At 43.4% G+C, this 18,309-nt stretch overlaps 3 protein-coding genes across 5 annotated transcripts in view; all 3 read right to left on the reverse strand.

Moving 5' to 3' along the window:
• Positions 1 to 3,971, reverse strand: part of myo5aa (myosin VAa) — a 46,208-nt gene extending 42,237 nt beyond the window's left edge. For all 3 annotated transcript variants that reach the window (XM_031569590.2, XM_031569591.2, XM_031569589.2), the window contains exon 1: positions 3,731 to 3,971. In XM_031569590.2, the coding sequence (XP_031425450.1) occupies positions 3,731 to 3,778 (48 nt within the window). In that variant the 5' untranslated portion in view covers positions 3,779 to 3,971. The remainder of the gene's footprint in view (positions 1 to 3,730) is intronic.
• Positions 3,972 to 6,196: 2,225 nt separating this feature from the next.
• arpp19a (cAMP-regulated phosphoprotein 19a) lies at positions 6,197 to 9,763 on the reverse strand. The gene is made up of 3 exons (XM_031569592.1): positions 9,503 to 9,763; positions 7,538 to 7,660; positions 6,197 to 7,266 (listed from the first exon to the last, which is right to left on the reverse strand). The coding sequence occupies exons 1-3, from the start codon at positions 9,557 to 9,559 to the stop codon at positions 7,096 to 7,098; spliced, it is 351 nt and encodes a 116-aa protein (XP_031425452.1). The 5' UTR covers positions 9,560 to 9,763; the 3' UTR covers positions 6,197 to 7,095.
• Positions 9,764 to 10,676: 913 nt separating this feature from the next.
• Positions 10,677 to 18,309, reverse strand: part of fam214a (family with sequence similarity 214 member A) — a 30,756-nt gene continuing 23,123 nt past the window's right edge. The window contains exons 4-12 of the mRNA XM_012814944.3: positions 17,942 to 18,067; positions 16,067 to 17,834; positions 15,684 to 15,812; positions 13,512 to 13,600; positions 13,005 to 13,104; positions 12,626 to 12,784; positions 12,339 to 12,407; positions 11,806 to 12,005; positions 10,677 to 11,694 (exon numbers count right to left, since the gene is read on the reverse strand). Coding sequence (XP_012670398.2) covers positions 11,541 to 11,694; positions 11,806 to 12,005; positions 12,339 to 12,407; positions 12,626 to 12,784; positions 13,005 to 13,104; positions 13,512 to 13,600; positions 15,684 to 15,812; positions 16,067 to 17,834; positions 17,942 to 18,067 — 2,794 coding nt within the window. The 3' untranslated portion in view covers positions 10,677 to 11,540. The remainder of the gene's footprint in view (positions 11,695 to 11,805; positions 12,006 to 12,338; positions 12,408 to 12,625; positions 12,785 to 13,004; positions 13,105 to 13,511; positions 13,601 to 15,683; positions 15,813 to 16,066; positions 17,835 to 17,941; positions 18,068 to 18,309) is intronic.

The raw sequence follows: 18,309 nt of genomic DNA on the forward strand, positions 1-18,309 counted from the left end.
TCAGCGTCGGGGAGCAGAACTAATCTAACACAAACTCCAAACAGCACATCACATGACGGACGCTCATGTGAGAATCTGCTGCCTTCCCGCTTGACCCTCCGTCCCAGAGAAGGGGGCCTCCGCCCTGCATGCTCGCCTCTCATCGGCCAGACATGAGTCTGTGGCGGCAGCACTCTGTTAGCTAACTACCTTTAGACAGAGACAGCAAGAGAAAAAAGTACCCCGCTGATGCCAAGGCAGTGACACACTGGATCAGGCTGCCTTCCCAACCCGATGACGTTTAACTGGCTTTAATTGAGGCAGTTAGCAAGGAGTAGGCAACATGCATCATGACTGCCAGTGAGAACATCGCTGTTCATGCTACTCATACAGGCTACAACTATGCTCATGAAAAAACACCATGAATTAGATTAGATCAAAACATCTTACAATTCATCGATTTATTTATGTTTGGAGTTTTCCCCAGCCTACTCCTTCTTATTTAAACACTCATCAACAGCTGGTGATGTGCAACACTGTATATTCTAAACTGTAGTCCGTTATGGAGAAAGGTCAGGTTTCACGCATATTACAACATTTTCAATCATCCTGACACACATAGTAGTGACTAACAGTAAGATAGCCAAGGTCAAGTCATTAATGTGATTGAAAACCGAGTCTTTAACTTTCTTCATCTGTTCTTTCCAGTTAGGTCAAAAGTTAGATCCCTCATACAAATATAAGTATATTGATGCTAACACCATGGAGCTATCTCACAATCACCATAGGCCTCCCTTCAACTATGTCAAATGAACTCATAAAGACAAAGACAAATGTACTTACTTTCACATACATAAAGTCCAACTCCTGATTCATCTTCACACCAAGGTCCTATTTCATACTGGAAAAGCCTTGGGCATACTACTTCTCCTGCAGTTGAATGACCACCATACACTAATCGAGGCAAATGACCGGCTGACCAAGTGACTGGTATGTAGCCATAGTTTCTTTAAGATGATCCCTGCTTGGTCCTTCTCTCTCTCTGCCTCTGTGCGTACAGCTACTCGTGCTGCTGCTGAACAATGCTCACTGTTCTTCACGAGGAAATATAACCTTCCCCAGACGAGGCAGAGCCCTCAGTACATCACATGAATTGTTGAATGAAAGATTTGTTTTAAACACTGAAAAAAAGTTATAAAAAAGAACCGTTTAAAAACAAGACGTAATTAGTTGGCTACTCATGGGAGTAATCCGAGCTCCACACAGACGATCTCCAAATCGGTCCATTTCAGTAACAATCCTAAGTAACTAAATTAAAAAAGTAGAAAATTAACTTTCCCGGCTCGCAGATGCTACCTGCACAACAGTCCAGCTGGTAGTGGTCGTTCCTGCCCACTCTTCCCCAAAGAGTCGTTGTGACTACTCGTCACCTAATTCAAGGTAATCTAATGCACATGCACTCAATCAGTATTGAGACAAAAAACAAGCAGCTATGCAGCATGGTCAGACAGCTCTCACCACAAATTGCAAACAACACAGATATACATTCAGTCTCTCAACAACACAGACATACATTAAGTCTCTCACAACACAGATATACATTAAGTCTCTCAACAACACAGACATACATTAAGTCTCTCAACAACACAGACATACATTAAGTCTCTCAACAACACAGATATACATTAAGTCTCTCAACAAAACACATAGTTCAGATATATCTATCAGATTGGATAAATAATCAGGTACAGGAAAAATGAAGACTCAGGACCAACTTTGGCAAAAGAAAAGGTTTCGGACAGCTTGAAAACAGTGGAGGTGGGACAAATTGGAATCTACTTTTCAGGTCAGTCAGACTGTAGTGCAGCCAATCTGCCTTCTATCAGCGGCAGACAATACTGAAGGTGGACGGCCCAACTTGAGTGGGTACTGCACTCACTCCCAGAGAAGTGGAAGGAAACAGAGATCAGGAGCACAATGCAATGCTCTCAGTTAGGTAATGTGTCTACACCCAATCAATGTAATTCTATTTGTCTCCAACAGAGACACAAAGAGCGGTGTGTTCTCTGGAAATCATCTGCTGCTCAGGGAGATTTGTGAACACAACTGTTCTTCCAGGGGTTTGAGTTTGGCAACTGACCTTCTCACGCTAGGTCCTGTCAAATTGGAAAGACTACATAAAAGAGGCATGATCCATGTAAATGTTAAAAGGTTAATAACAGCCCAATATCAAAACAACAATTTCAGAGCTGCAAAATTGGTGCTAACATATACCGGTACCGACAGAAAGTTCTACTTCTGATTCAAAAGTTGCAATGAGGAAAGGAGAGGACTCTTCTCTACCGGTTGTCTTGTACACTACACATCAGTGTTTTGATCAAGCTATAGCCATTGCAAAAAAAACAAACACAAAAAACAACCTTCTTCCCTGTTCGACTCCAGCGGACTCTGAAATGGAGTGTCTCAAATAGTCAAAAAGGATGCATCTTAATTTGTCCTTTCACAACATGTCCTTGCTAAACTTCACACTGGTGGGCAAGCGTAATGTGGGTCTGAAGTCATCCAGGTTATATGTCATTAAGCACACAACAATTATGCTCTATACACAAAAAGCTCCCAATGATCTAGCGCATGATGGTTTGTGTATGGCTTGAATGAGGCAGCTGATAGTATGGGGGATGGGTCCTTATGCCTTCTCTCAAGCACTGATGCCAAAGATAGGTGGGAAGATTTCTCACCAATTCCTTAAAAGATTATACACCATTTTCATGTAGGTCTCATCGACCTTATCTTCCCATCTGCCCCCCCACCCCCCATCAATGGCAATATGAACCTATCATATCCTACTTAAATTACCAGTCTGAAATGCAATAATCTAAAGTAGAGTCATTATTACACAGTATTATCAGAGCAACCACAAGCTCTATTTGATTAAGAAAGGACACGCCTTTGTCTTGAAACGCAACAACCGAATGATCCGCAGGCCCAGCTATAAACTCATAACAAGCACCAATGGCGTCAGACAGCCAGTGATGTCAAAGTCGCAGCATCACAGCGCTACCCTACCCTGGACTCATCCCTTTGATTGTCACCCTATTTCCAAGTGAAATATTTAGCTTTTGAATAGTCTACAATCTCATTCAAAGCTTATTGTGTTGCGAAGATTTCGATGTATTTTGAACCATAGAATGTCACATCATCAAGCAATAGCCAAAACGCGATGACGACAAAGCATCCCTATGGGTAGTCTATTTTCTTCACTGCATGGAAACCGATAGCACAATCTCGCTCCATGAGCAGCGCAAATCCAAACAAAATATTTGACTTTTCAAAGGTTACTAGTCAGTTGTAAAACACAAATTGTAGGCCTACTCATTTGAAGGGCAAATCATTGTATGTTGACAGTGCCCCCAGTTTTAAAATGACCAAGAGCCTGTGGAAATTCAAGCTAAAACGAGAGATGAAAGAGACCCTATAGGATCTAGGTTCGTGCACTGCCTACAACCTTCAGTATGAAATTCAGGGATCCACGACTGGTATATTTAGCGATGAGTGGATGACCATTCATTCATTTTGTCCTTACGATGGCTACAATTATCGCAGATGTCAAAATCCACAAGCCATTATCGATTTACTTACTACACAATACAGTCGACATCATGTAGTACCAAACAGATCCAGACTAAATAAGTAATGTTATCACATAAAGAAACAGGGCAGTAAGGTACACGAATCATTATTAACGTTATACCTTTGTGTAGAGCTCTGACGCTGCCATGATGGTCGGAATAGCTGCCATAATTTCTCCAATCTCGGTTAGCTGGACATCAGTAGGATCTTCTCTTTACCGAGAGCTCTTTAATTCGATCTGAAAGCAGTGTTTTATTTGTAGTGTTTAGGCGTGAGAGCCTAGCGTCATGACACCTGAAAATCTCCTTATTTTGGAGTCCCTCTGTGCATTGTGGGAGTGAACGATGAAATGAATCAGTAAAACGCGGCTCTTGCCCTCGCTTCACTTCAGAAAATGGAGATAGCCTGCCACCTTGTGGTATAATCGCTATTCGCGACCATCATTTATTCCTCTTGTAGAGACCATTTTATCTTGACAATGAACTTCCATAATCAAACTGTAAATACATGCAAAATAATTTTTAAGAATCAGCACATCCTATTGCGATTAGACTTGCTTGGCTGCCACACCAAATTACAGCTCTAAGATCTCTTAATTGTAGCTTTTATGATACATTTTTTATATATTTGATGCAATGACCATACAAACTGCACAGAATTGCAACTGGAGACTTACATGGGAAAGGAAATTAAGAGTAACAGTGTTACGAATAGCCCATATTCCATTATTATAGTGCATTGATTCTAAATTTAAAAAAGAAAATACTAAATTCAAGTCTGACTATGACACTTTTAAAACATCTTAATTTTACAATATACCTAAATATTTTGAATCCATTATAGAAACCATTAGATGTACGCCTATACTGCAATGAAGCATGGGGCCCAACATTGACAAACAACTTGAGAAATTGTACATAACTGAACTGAACCCATGTGAACCTTCATGGAGGAGTCAGTGTGGGACAGATACCAAAAACATTAAAAGGGTAAATGGGCTAATGGCCTCTGTTACTTCCAAAGACTAACCAGAGAATTTTATACATTTCAAATGTAATGCCCGCTTGACTAGACCAAAAAGAAAACCTCAATGCTAAAATTGCCTACCATATTCCCCATTATAAAAAAACGAAACAAGCCATCTGTTTCATGTGTTGCGCACAAACTTGGGCTGGCGGGGGGCGTCATCTCAGTGATCTGGACTGTGGTGCGATTGTTGGTGTCAGCCAAGAATAGAAAGCTAGGCTACAGTGGGCACAGGTTCACCAAACTGGATAGGCCTACTTGAAGACTGTAAAAAAGCATAGCCTTGTCTGATGAATCTCGATTTCTGCTGAGGTACACAGATGGTAGGGTCAGAATTTGGTGCCAACAGCACGAATCCATCCCAACCTGCTTTTGAGTCAACAGTCCAGGCTGGTGACGGAGGTGTATGGTGTAATGTTTTCTGACCATGTGCATCCCTTCATGGCCACAACTTACCCATCCTCTAATGGATATTGCCAGCATTATAATGCAACATGTCACAGGGTAAAGACAGATTTATGGTTGTCCGTTTTCGGAGACACAGAGACACGGAGATCCCTCTCCGACGTTGCAAACCCTCTCCGTGGCCTGACGTGCACCTCCCAAATTTTGTAACTATCCGACTCCGTCAATCCTTCAATACATCGCTGTTTACCTTGTGGGTAGTAGTATGCCAACATTAGATAGCTGGCTCAGACACCTTGCAAATCCCTTTAGATGTATTTTTCAGTTACAATAAGGTTTTTTTTTTTACATTGCAGTGTCTATTTCTCTGCAACTTAAAAAAAAATGTAAGCAAAAAAAAAGTAAAACAAACAACTTTTATGTACAAATACGACCATCTACGCCTCAGAGTTTGGTCCGCCACTAACTTAAAAAAAAAAAAAAAAATGCTTTACAACACCCACAACCGTCGGAGAACCATAAATGAAAACGAGTCCGTCGAGGCAACTGCGGGATCACGGAGTAACAGAGTTGTAGAAGTATATTTCGGCCTTAAGTCCTCTCAAACTGCTTTCATGAACATGACAGGGAGTTCAGTGTCCTTCCCTGTCACCGGATTTGAATTCAATAGAACACTTTGGGGGTTTGGCAGAACAGGAGATTCACAGCATGAATGTGCAGCTGACAAATCTGCAGAAATTGCGTGATGCAATCATTTCAATATGGACCAGAATCTGGAGGAATGTTTCCAACACCATGTGGAATCCATGCCAAGGCTGGGCTGAGGCTGTTTGGGGAGCAAAGGGAGGCCACAGTTCCCTGGAAGTGCTTAGTGAGTGTAATGTTGTAAAGTATTCCACATTGGTGAGAATTCTTTCCCCCCCCCATATTAGTCTGTAATATGTCCATATGTTTGTTAGCCTACCAGTCACCTGGGATCAGATATTTGATTTTTTTCCGTCACTAAACACACCTAAAAACATTACAAAAAATAAAAATAAAGGTAAAAAATAAATTCAACAAAAAAGCTACAATTGCAGGATTACAAACTATCAGCAAAGTGCAACATCAGAATAAGGAGCCAACAACTTGTTAGTAAATAAAACCAGGACAAATATTTGTGTAAAACTATTTTATTTACAAAACAAATGGCACAAAAGTGACTGCTGTCAATGCACATGCATACTTCCAGCCATTTCTGTTTAGTCTTTTGGGCCACCTACTGAATCTCACTGTAAGCAATGTCAAAACCTTTCAGCAAAAATTCCAGTAGAACTGTACATTTTTTGGAGTATTCTGAAGGCTGGAAGCAGAACTGCCCAAACATAGTGTCGCGACTAGAGCTTTCAAAGACCTTGCAGAGAGGCAAGCGAAGGGCAGGCCGTTCACAACCGTTAATCATGCAAGCTGTTTGTTTCCATATACATGACTCCAGCAGTAGCAGTGCAGGCCATTTGTTGTCATCAACCATAAATGTTTATTATTTTTTTTAAAAAGGACACAAAACAAACAAACAAATAAACAGAGCATATACATGACATTACATGGAGGACATTCTCAGGGGATACATTTAATCATTCAGGCATGTTATCTTGTAGCGTGATAGACATAAAGGAGTTTTGAATGATTGACAGGTCAAAAATTGTCTCTGTATGCTTAATTCTGTATCCTCCATGTTTTGACACTAGGTGATTATGTACAGTTTCATGTAAAAGAACTACAGCACAAGAATATCCTTTCAGACCGCCTATGTGTTTCTTACTTAGTGTTTTTAACTTGGCCAAAAGACTGGCCCCACCCGTCATTAAATAACATCGTCTGCATAGTGGGATGCTGTGACCTGAGCCCATGCCCAACTGTGAGATGCTATTTTCAGTGTATTTGGACAATGATACGTATGACAGCCGAAACAACAGACATCAACAAAAAGAAACCAGAAAAAGGTTGGACAGTGATTACATGGAACATGTGAGAGACATGAACAAAGGGGAAGGGAGAGCTGGAGGCTGAGCTTAATCAGCCGGCTAGCTTGCTGGCCACCAGGGAGGGTTTCCTATGGGGCAAGTCCTGAGGGGTGGGAATGTGGTCCCCTGTGATCTCAGCCTTCTCTGTGGGTGCCATTGGAGGCTGCTTGTTCTTGATCTTGGCCTTGGCCATATTGTAGTCGCCTGAGTCAAAGTACTTTTGCTGCAGAAGGAGGAAGAACAAAAAAAGGGTGTTATTCAGTTTGACAATACCTTTCTGCTAATGTTGTGCTTCTGTGTCAAAAGGAAACTCTACAACAAAGCCAAGAAGAATCTACAATGAGAGCAGCATTAGGACAAAATAGGCACTCCACATACGGTAACCTTCATTTTTGATATTCACATTCAAATATTTAACCATCACTGATGCCTTCAATCTTTTAGGCCTATTTCTCATGAAGGCTATGCTGAGAGGAAAGGTTGAGCAGACTCACCCCTTTCTGCAGTCTCTTCCTCAGGAAGTCAGAGCCTCCTGGCTTGGCGCCCAGGTGAGGGTATCTAGTCTTCAGTTTAGCTTCCTCTACCTTCTCTGGACTGATCATCTTGTTGTCAATCTCCTGCAAGCAGACACAAGCTCTGTGGGGACTGCAGCACACTCATGCCAGACACAGATAACACAGATTCATGGCTGACATAAGGACGCTGAACAGTGAGTTTTGCTGTTGTGCAATTAGATGATCTAAAATATGTGAAATCCTGGCTTAAGAGGCTGTGGCAAAACACATGCTTTGGACTGAGCGGAGTTAGAACATAATGTTCATAGGTGTTTATGAGGCAGTTTACAGAGCAGTGTTTCTATGTAGGCTGGGATATATGGAACATTAATGGAAAGCATGAAACACAGAAGTGTCTAACTACATTAACAAAATCTCAAAGTTATAAGGTTGCACACCATTAGAAGTCGATTCGATCTAAATAACGAGCGGAAATGGTTGAGAAAGACACGAGGCTTGTTTCACTCCAAACGTGCACATTACAAGATATGCTTTTCTGTCTCTTGTCATTCACAAGAAGTTTCCACTTTAAGCCATGGCGCTACACGGTACCAAGACGGCAAATCCACAATTAGGCGCGTATTTACCCTCCCACATAACTTCTACTGACCTCAAACAATTTAGAAGGGCAGGGTATAATACACAGCAGCCTGCATGCTCAGGAGTTGTGGATATCTAACGTTATACAAGCACTGTATTTTATGTAATGTTAGTTAAAACGTTAATGGGTTTTCCAAGAAAGATTACACAATACTAGCAATTAGCTAAACAAATGCTTCACAAATTGGGCACGTGTAACGTTAATTAAACAATTTCATAACAACAATGTGACTTACAGTAACGTACTTTGAGTAGGGTATTTACCAAGCTATCAACTTGCGTTACCCAAATAACGTTTCAATGAACTGGTTAAGAGACTCGTTAGATAACCAGATAATGAGCTAACTACGTGGGGCAATCTGTGGTACATCTGAAATACTAGGGGGGAAGAAGAACCAATAGAAACTGTAAAATCTTCAAGCACACATTAGCTGGCGATAACTGGGCAGGCAAATGAGAGTGAAAAAACGGACCTGAGTTAGCTTGCTAAGCTGTCAATCTATGCTAATTTAGTAAATAAGTCAGATGACAAGTGCTGATCCCTATGCTATCCAAGCTAGTAAGCTATTTTGCATTAATCGGACATTTGAGTTAATCATTAAATAAAGATAACCACAACCCAACATTAGCTACATTGTTGGCTAGCTGTCTAGGATAACGTTACTGCGATTTACGATACAATAATTTACAAGCGCAAGTGACAATGACAGCTCAAACCGTTAGGTAACTAGCTAGTTTGTTGTGGCTAACTTTATCAGTTGTGTTAGCTATTTTCATAGTTGCTGCGAGATAACGTTAGCTGACCTCAGCCAGCTTTACCTTAGAGTGCAAAACACCACTATGTATTAACTCCAGCAATATGATAAACTACAATTTGACCGTCACGTAAAGTTTAAATTCTTGCTAGCAAGGTAATGCTCACCATGGTGTTTGGTTAACAGCGAAGGCATTCATCCAACTCGGGTAACGTTAGCTAGCTATCGTTGGCCATGATTTGAATCGTTACCCGGTTATAACATTAGCTAGCTGGATGGATTACGTTCCGACTCCTGAAAAGAGCAATTTAATATGGTAAAATATGTCGAGCTTTCTACTGTCTTAAAATTTAGATATTTAAATGGTTCATATATACACTTTAAGAAATAACATTTTAATGACGGCCTGCAGTCAGGTTCGGCTAATGTCGACTAGCTAACATTTATGCTAGCTAGTAAACTAATTCTAGCAAATGCTGACCGATTACTGTAGCTCACCAGCTATGAAAAGGAGCTATTTGAGTCATTGAAAACAGTAAAACAGTCTTACTTTCTGCTCCCCAACCACCGTCTCTCCAGTCTGTGTTTCATCAATTTCTTCCGACATGTTTGTAAACGTTAACCGAGTGATATGAATACACGATTCAAAACAAAATCATTTGGCGTCAAAGAGAGCTAACATGAAGCGACTTCCCTCCCCCATAGGAATCACATTCTGATTCTACTCCCGCAAAAACATGGCTGCTAGCTAGATCTAGAACGTCATTCTCATGGATTAGCACTGCAAAGGCTCACTCCTGTCGCCACTAGTAGGCAGTCTTAAAACCGCCACAGGCGTCTCATAATCATAATGAACTCATGATAAAAGATCAACATCGGCCCACATGTACACTAACAGCGCGCAAATATAATGTAGAAAATACTCATTGCTTCCTACATTATGAACACGCCACTTCCATATTTTCTTTGCACTAAACAATGAAAAACCAAATTTTTACTGAAGTGGCATATCTACTGCGTAAACTATGTAGTGTCCCGCTACGATTTTCTCGCAGGCTCCCATCTTTTTGGAGCCGTTTCACGATTCGGTTTATGGAGGAAGTGGTACCATGGAGGATATAAATGTTTGATGGGACATAAAAGTCATATGTGTTCAGAGTGCCATGGAGGTGTCAGTTATTTTAATTCAGAACACCTAAGGCTGAGTTAAAGACTGAACTTGCTGGTGCGATGCTTTTGATTCTGGGCAATATAGGTTTATGCTGAAACCTTCACCAGAGCATGTAGTCTTTAGAATTTGAAGCTATGTATAACTATTGACTATATTGACATAAGCACATCCATTATGCAATAATAATCCTGCCCAGTTTTGTATGTTATTGCATTTTGAGCATTCACATACCATGATGTCCTTGCAACCCATGTAAGTGTACTTTAGTAAGTACAGTTGCAGTTTCTGCGTGGAGTCTATACTAATAATACTAATAATACAAATAATATATTCCGCCATCTCTAAAAACTATAATTTCTAGGTTTACAGATTAAGTTGTGTAAAAAGAGTGCACTGTTTAATCTGGTTATAGTCTGATGAGGTCTGATATAGTAGGATGAAGTCTGTACACAGGATTGTAATCTCACAGTAAATCTAATCTTTAAACACAAACTTTAATTTTCCCTATCCGTTTACCAAGAGCATAGAAAACATACAAACACACTTGTGAAGATTGCTTTAAAGATATAATATATATTTATTTCAGATCTGAATATTAAAGTCAAAAATACATATTATGATTGAAACATATTTTGCACTACATCATAATGCTTAGCATGACGGCCATCACATGTGCAGTAAATGAAATATTAATTTAAATATTAAATAACTGACAAAGTAAATATGTAAACACTAAACTAGTAAGATAATTTTTATTTTATTTTCTTCTATTGCAACACTTCTGATAAAGTGGTTCTGTAACAGTACAAAAAATAGGTATTAGAATATTACTAATTTCAATTTCCAGTTTTCATGGAAATAGCACAGTGCTCTCTCAAATGTTATTCTGTAGTTTTCTCTGGCTTGATTGCTTGTTCTCTTGGAAAACTGGTCCGTTGTCTTACAGCTGTAATGGCTCCTTACTCACACCAAATACTTGGGGGAAAATAAAAGATCTACATCTGAAATAACGGATTACTCCCACTGGCCAGTTGATTCTGAAGGACTGAGCACTGCAGACAGCCTGTATGTGAGGACGGTGGGGAGCCCTGCATGTGGTTCTCTGTGCAAAAACATTATTGAGAAGAAGCAAATGATGAGCCGATTCAACTGATGCAAAGCATTCAGTCTGGTCAAAAGTCATCTTCTGCACATTAGTTTGAACAATTCTGCATTGATTGCCACTAATATTCATGCACACCACCACAGAAGTCATTTCCTGTGACGAGGATGTTCACTGATTTGATTCTGAGGCAAACATCAATATGTGCTGCATATGAACATAACAGTTGACCACAAGACTGAAGGCCCGATGTGAGCCAAACCATGCCCTGGAGGTTGTGATTTTGTTAAGGCCCCAGCGCAAGACTGAAGGTCGTTAGCATCTGGGAGAGAAGCGGGGGTCGGCAGGTGACTCAGCGAAGGATTTGAGCTCATAGGCAGCACCACTGTCCACTTCCATGGATTTGCGTGAGAACAGGAGCCGGATGTCTCGGTGGAGGTAGATCTTCCCAGATTTAGAACTCTGGAACCTGAGCAGGTTGGACACAAAAGCACATGAGGTTTTGAGTGGGAAGGAATGAAAGTCTGCTACAGAACATCAATACATGATGCGTGCGTGCGTGTCAGACAAATATTCTCACCTCAGGTGTACGAGGTAGCGCAGGATCCGTGCCTGGCTAAGGGGAAGGGGCTTCTTGTTGACATGGCCATTGGATTCCCGCTTGACGGGGACGGAGAAGGTCCTCTGCCTGAGGAATGTCTGATGGCCGGCTGGCATCTCTCTCAAGTCATACACCACCACAAACATCTTAACCACAGTCTTGTTTGGGTTGAATAAGGTCTGGAGATGCAGCGAAATGTTCAAGTGTAAAACGAGAGAAAAGGGGCAATACATTAATGACAGTAAAACCTGAAGAAAGTATTTCGTTTTTAATTCAGTATTTCCCCTACCCATTGACTAGAAGGCATTCATTCTCTCTGACTACTCCCTGAGCAAGGTGAGATGGCACTTTGTGTGCTTTGTTCTCACACTTGTGTGAATATTTATGTAACACCATCTAAAGACTCCATTAAGCCCTCACAGCACAGATGTATTACATTAGCCCTTAAAAATGAGAAATACCCTCTCAGTGACAGTACTAAAATACACTCATGAACATATTAACAGTCTTACCACTTGAATGGTTCCTGATGGAGGCACTCGATAGCCCCTTTTGCCTAGGGTCTCTAGGTTAATAACACCCTAGATGAAAGGACAAAAAAAAGCATAAATATACTTTTTGAAACAGCACCACCTTATCAAATTTCATGCCATATGCAAAATAAATGAGCTTATTAAAGAGAGCATTATTCTGTGGCATTTTCATGGATGTGAAAGTACTACAGAAAATTCCAATTCAGCACCATTTCGGTTTGGCCATGGATGTTACATGCTAAGTGACAAACACAGTGGCGGCTCACCATATAGGGAGAAGGTGCATTGTCGTCAGAGACGCTGTAGAATGACACATCCACGGGGAAGGTCATGTGGCTGGGGCAGAAGGTTCCGCTGGCGCCCACCTCAGCTGCAAAACCATCTATTGTCCCTAGAGGCTCTAGCCGATAGTTTAATACACACTCCTGTGGGCAAACCAAAAATATGCACACGCACATTTAACGGATAGCTTTGTTGAGATGGCCATTCGGCAAATTTAACTGAATAATTTTTTCATTACATTATCCCAGAAATGCACTGAATGGATATGAATGAGCAGAAGAAATGTTATAAACATGTACATTACCAGTGAGCATTATATAGCAGAATGCAGCTAGTTAAGTCTGTATGTCATTGGCTTCCTACCTCAAAGTTACCCAGAAGGCTGAGGCTTGCAGGTGGGGCACTAGCACTGAGTATCTGCTGTGGAGGCTCACATTCGTCGGCCTCTCTCTTCAAGCAGGCTCTGTGCACACATAGACACACACAACCATACAGTCAAAACCATAAGGTGAGGGGCAATCACATTCACTCCTCACATTTAGAAAATATATATGCACACTTATATATGCAAAAACATGGCATAAGATGCACACATGCACTTTATATACCTATACACACATATAGAAACATGGGCATCTACGTGCATAGACAGACACACTTTTTCTCAACGTAAAATGATCTTTACTTCATTCAAATACTGCATTCAACAGCAATCCACCTAACCAGCCAGCCATTTTGAATAGCCAGAATCAGGGCCTTATGTAAGCTTGGCAATACTTACAGTAGATGGCAGTGTGCTGAGAACATAAAGCAGTACTAGGAAGACTGCATGCAGTGAGCACACTGAATGATTAGTTCTGTTAGGGTTACCTTTTGCTTGTGGCCCAGGGTTGGGTTTTGCAGTGGATCAATGATGTGTCTAAATCGAAATATCCGGTCTGGCTTTTCCTTTGAGGAACCTGAGGATGAAAGATCAAATATATTGAGATCATACTGAAAATATATCTAGTTTTGTTTTCAGATTAACTTCCATATGTATGTTTCAATGTCAGTATTTTTCTGTCCCTTGTATTGTTGTGGAGAGTTCTATCATGAAACAACATGTTGTATGTAGGTGAAAAAAACCCAAAGTGCAGACAATATGGAAATGTCTTCAGTACTTCAGAAAATGTCTTCAGAGGATGCAAAGCTCAAGCGCAACACTCATCTAATTACTAGGCTTACTTAGAGTAGAAGTGATTGTATACATAACACACAATTTGATGATGGGTTCAATGTGGGAGAACAAAATCCTACACAACACCAGCAAACAGATCTTCTGTTCACCACATGGGCCTATGGTAGTTTATATACGAGGAGAAGAAAATTAATACAAATGTAAAATATTTATTCTCAATTTCTGACACTGGCACAAACATCTAATATTATATGTTGTAATAAGTTGTTATCATTTCTTAACATGGAAAACAAGAGTATGATATCCAAATGATCAGAAGGCCTACTGAAAAGTCCCTGTCTATAAAAGAAAATCAAGTATTTTGTCAGTTTCAAGTTGTTCAACAGTTTCCATCTGAGGCGCTTTTAAGAGGCAGCTGAAGAGGAAGTCATCCACCCTTTAGAGACCTCAGACACATCACTCATGTGGCAGCAATAAAAACAGAATTTGCGCTTACATCGAAATCCTACTGAGAATTCGACTTTTGGAAGAATTTTTGTTCCCTTTCAGCTTAAACAAGCCCCAGTAATGAAATAAAAGGGGCTGCTTGTGTAAGACAGGCTTAGAGTTGAGCTCCAAGCATTGAAGAAGGCAACAAAAAGAACAGAGAAAACCACAACAACTTCAGCTAAACAAAACCCCGACCCTGCTGGGCCTTGAGAACTCGTCCCACCCCTGTGAGCTCAAACACATGCCTCAGAAAAGCAGGAAATAGGAGCTTTTCTTGAGGGACGCCACGAGCCCAGACAGGAAGTGAGTCACAGCCTCCAGCCAGATGAGGCAAGTGCGAGTCACGTGCCTGACTCAGGCATCAAAACAGGAACTAAACATACACACACCTCTAATGACTCATTCACACACAACACTGCCTTACTGAACTGCACTCAATTGGGAAGGACGTTTTCCTGGATGCCCTGTAGGCTCTTGATGGCTCATCAGTGGGAAACTTTCCTCATGTGGAATGCCACAGAACTGATTTCAAACCTTCAAGTGTGAACGCTTTTCATCCTTCAGAACTAACTCCAAGGACAAACACATTTGTGCTACAAACTAGCAATAGCCACTGGAGACAATTTTGAAAGACCTTATGGTGATAAAAACAATGTCAAAAACGAATATTTTCTAATACATCGGTAATAGTCATTGTTCATAATGGGTAATATTGCGGTCCCTCTCACTTCATCGACCTGTCGCACCTCAGCACTCCCGGTTTGCCTGTAGTTGCAGTGTTGTCCGGATGTGCCAAGCAGGTGTTGTGTACTAGATAGAGAGCAGCCTTTGATCCCTTCTGCAGCGTCTCTGGCCTTCCTAAGCTCTGTGATCTCATTTCTGCATTGTGAACGCTCTTATCATTGTTCAGCAGGTGAAATCGCTGACGGTTCACATAGGAAGTTAATACTGCAGCTGGATGGTGCAAGTCTGAAGCCTGCATTTTATTATGAAATTGTTTGTCGTTTGTTGGCTAAATTAAGTGGCCGTTGACTGAAGAACTCTTTTTACCGAGGCTACAACAGGCCTTTCTCTGAGCGGAGGACCCACCTTGTTTCACCCTAAAGAGATACTTTCTGACCCTTGTTTACTGTTGCTCTGAACTGAACAATGAAATATAATACAATTGTCAAACATAACTGAACTGGAATGTGTTTCTTTGGGTTGCTCTAGTTAATGTATATGTATTGAATAGTTTTGTAGTGCTTGGTTAACTTTACCTAAAGCCAATAGAATTATTATCCCACTACCACCACAACCTAAATGATGGGTGGCATTCTGAAAGATTGGCTATTGTACGTAAGAAGCAACACTAAAGAACACCTGACTGGACTTACTGGGCTGGAGAGCAGAGGCAGGCCTGTGCAGGGGTGGAACGCTTTGGTGGCTGTCCCGTCGATAGAGTGGCGATTCTGCTTCTTCCAGTTATTGCACGGTTTCAAGGGAAAGGCAGGAGGGTTGGCTCTCTGTCAACGACAAACAGTTGGAGTCAGAATAAGTAGCGGCACTTGCAATAACACCATCTGTGTACGACTGCTTGTGTTAATAGCTTATGTCAATGTCAATAATAACTTTACTCCAAATACTCTACATAACAACTCTACAACACAGACTGTAAAAATAACAATAAACCTGTCATTTCTGAATATCATAAAATTGCCAAGCACAGTGTACAGACTTAGTAATGAGTGTGTGAGAAAAGATAGCTTAAAGGGCCTACCAGAGGACTCCTGGCATCCCCATTGAGGATTCTGTCTGAATGGGGGCTTCGGTCTGGGCTGTGGGCTAGGTGGGTAAGGCTAGCGGGTGTGCAGACTGTGGAGGTTGAGGGGTCCTGGTTTTCGTCGCGCGGCGGGTCGGTTTTCCCACTGACAGGCGGAGACTCTGTGCCTTTAGGCTGAGTAGCGTCTCTGTCGGTGGCGCTCCGGACATCCCTCTGGGCGGCGTCCCAGCTGGGGGGTCTGTGGGTGCTGTCTCTGGCTGTGGCTGTGGGGCTGTAGGTAGATTCTCTGGGGGGTTGGGGATGGGGGGCATCCGTGTAGGCTGGGCTCTGGGTGTCCCTGAGGGCAAGGCTGTGGATGAGGTCCATTTTGGGGGTGTCAGTGAAGGCGGGGCTGAGGGGAGAGTCTCTCTGGGTGGGCCTCTGGGTGATGTCCCTGAGGACGGGGCTCTGAGGCCGCACGGGGCCCCCAGGTCTGAGGCAGCTCTCTCTCGGAGGGCTTGGACTCTGCTCCTCCTTTTTGGCATTCTTTAAACGGTCAGACGCGGGCGGCTCAGGCCGGCCCAGCGTCGCTTCAAGTTTGGGACAGGTCGCGTTTGGGGGTCTGCGGGGGTCTTGCTCTCTGGTGCTATTGAGGGTGGTGGGTGGTGCCGGGGTGCTGTAGCCGTTGCCCGTCTCCGTCGGGCCCTTCAGCAGCGCCCCCTGGCGGCAGAGCTTGTAGGTGCAGTGCAGGAGCTGGTGGGACTGCTGAAGACGCTCCTGGATGAGCCGGGAGATGTCCTGCACGGCCTCACTCAGCAGCGAGCTGTCGGACGGCTCTGACAGCAGCAGCCGACGGCAGGAGGCGGGCTTGGAGGCGGGGATCTGAGGATCGTGCTCCAATCGCCTGCGGCTGTGCGGGCTGAGGGGCGTGTCAAAGGGAGAAGGCTGGCTGTGCTCATCCGCGTCACTCTGCTGGTAGGACGGCGGTGGCTGCTGCTGCTGGGGGGCCTGGTCAAGGAAGCAGGGCGGCTCTTTGGTCCTCTTGAACAGGGCCTCCTGCTCGGGTGCGGGGCTCCAGATGGACTTGGGGCCCTGTGGAGTGGAGGTGCTGAACAGGCCGTCGGGGAGGTGTGGGGCTGTGGGGTCACAGAAGTTGAGACGCTGGGCAATGCGTGCGATGACTTCTTGTCTCTCCTGCAGCAGGGATCCTATCAGGGGGTTTGTCTCGCTCGACAGAGGTCGAGGACTGGGGCTGGGGGTTACCAGAGGGTCGGCCAGAGAAGGGGACTTGAAGGTTCGGACGGGGGACTCCCTGCCGGGAGCCTTGGGGATCTCTGTCCCGTTGGCACATGTGTTGTAGCAGTCTAAGGGCCGTGTGTCTGGGGAGCTGCTCAGCTTGGAGTAGAACCACTTGACGGCTTTGCCGGGGGGCATGGCTTCGGGCAGAGGGCATTTCCGGGAGTTCAGGGGACTCTGAGGCAGAGGGGAGCGGAGAGGGCGCTGGAATAGGGGCGAGCCTGGCAGGCGGGGGTGAAGGTGGGAACCCAGAGCCTCGCCCAGCTCACCACCACGGACCGGCCTTTCGGTGGGGTCCAGACCTCTCTTGGCAAAGAGAGGGAGGCCGGAATGGATGCTACACTTAAGGACTGGGTAGTTGGGTTGGCGGGGCAGGGACTGCACTCGTACTTTGAGGGCCACGCTGTGGGACACGTTGGGGACAGGAAACGCGTGCTCTGACGGCGTCTGGGAGAAGTTCCACACCAGCTCCTCGTCTGCTGCGCTTATCCTGTCACACAAATCCAAGAAAGCCCAGATCAGAAACCCTTGCCCATTGGCTTAAGTAAACCCCCATGTAAACACACACACATGGCGAATCTTTCCAGTCCGACTGACCTGTAGAGGATGTTCCTGGGGACGATTCCGTGGGAGGCGCTCAGCCAGGCGCTGAGCTGGGAGAAGAAGACGTAGGAGCGAACGGCCAGAAGAAGAGTCTTCTCCTCGATATAGCGGTCACCGCTCCTGCCAAACCAAAACAGCCACACACGCCACATTACTCACACACAAAAAAGCCGCAGATCGGTGAAAGCATCTGTCTCAAGGGAGGAGTTAAATAGAGCACTTTCAGTCCATCTCCTCTCACAGCAGCATAGCTGAAGAGGGCATGAGTATTGTGGTCTATGTTACAATAATAATGAATGATTACAGCTATTAGTGAAAGACGCTTAAAAGCTAAGAGTGACCAGGCTCTTGTTAAACAGGAA

The sequence above is a fragment of the Clupea harengus genome, chromosome 6 (genome assembly GCF_900700415.2).
Source record: "Clupea harengus chromosome 6, Ch_v2.0.2, whole genome shotgun sequence".
Taxonomy (NCBI): Eukaryota; Metazoa; Chordata; class Actinopteri; order Clupeiformes; family Clupeidae; genus Clupea; species Clupea harengus.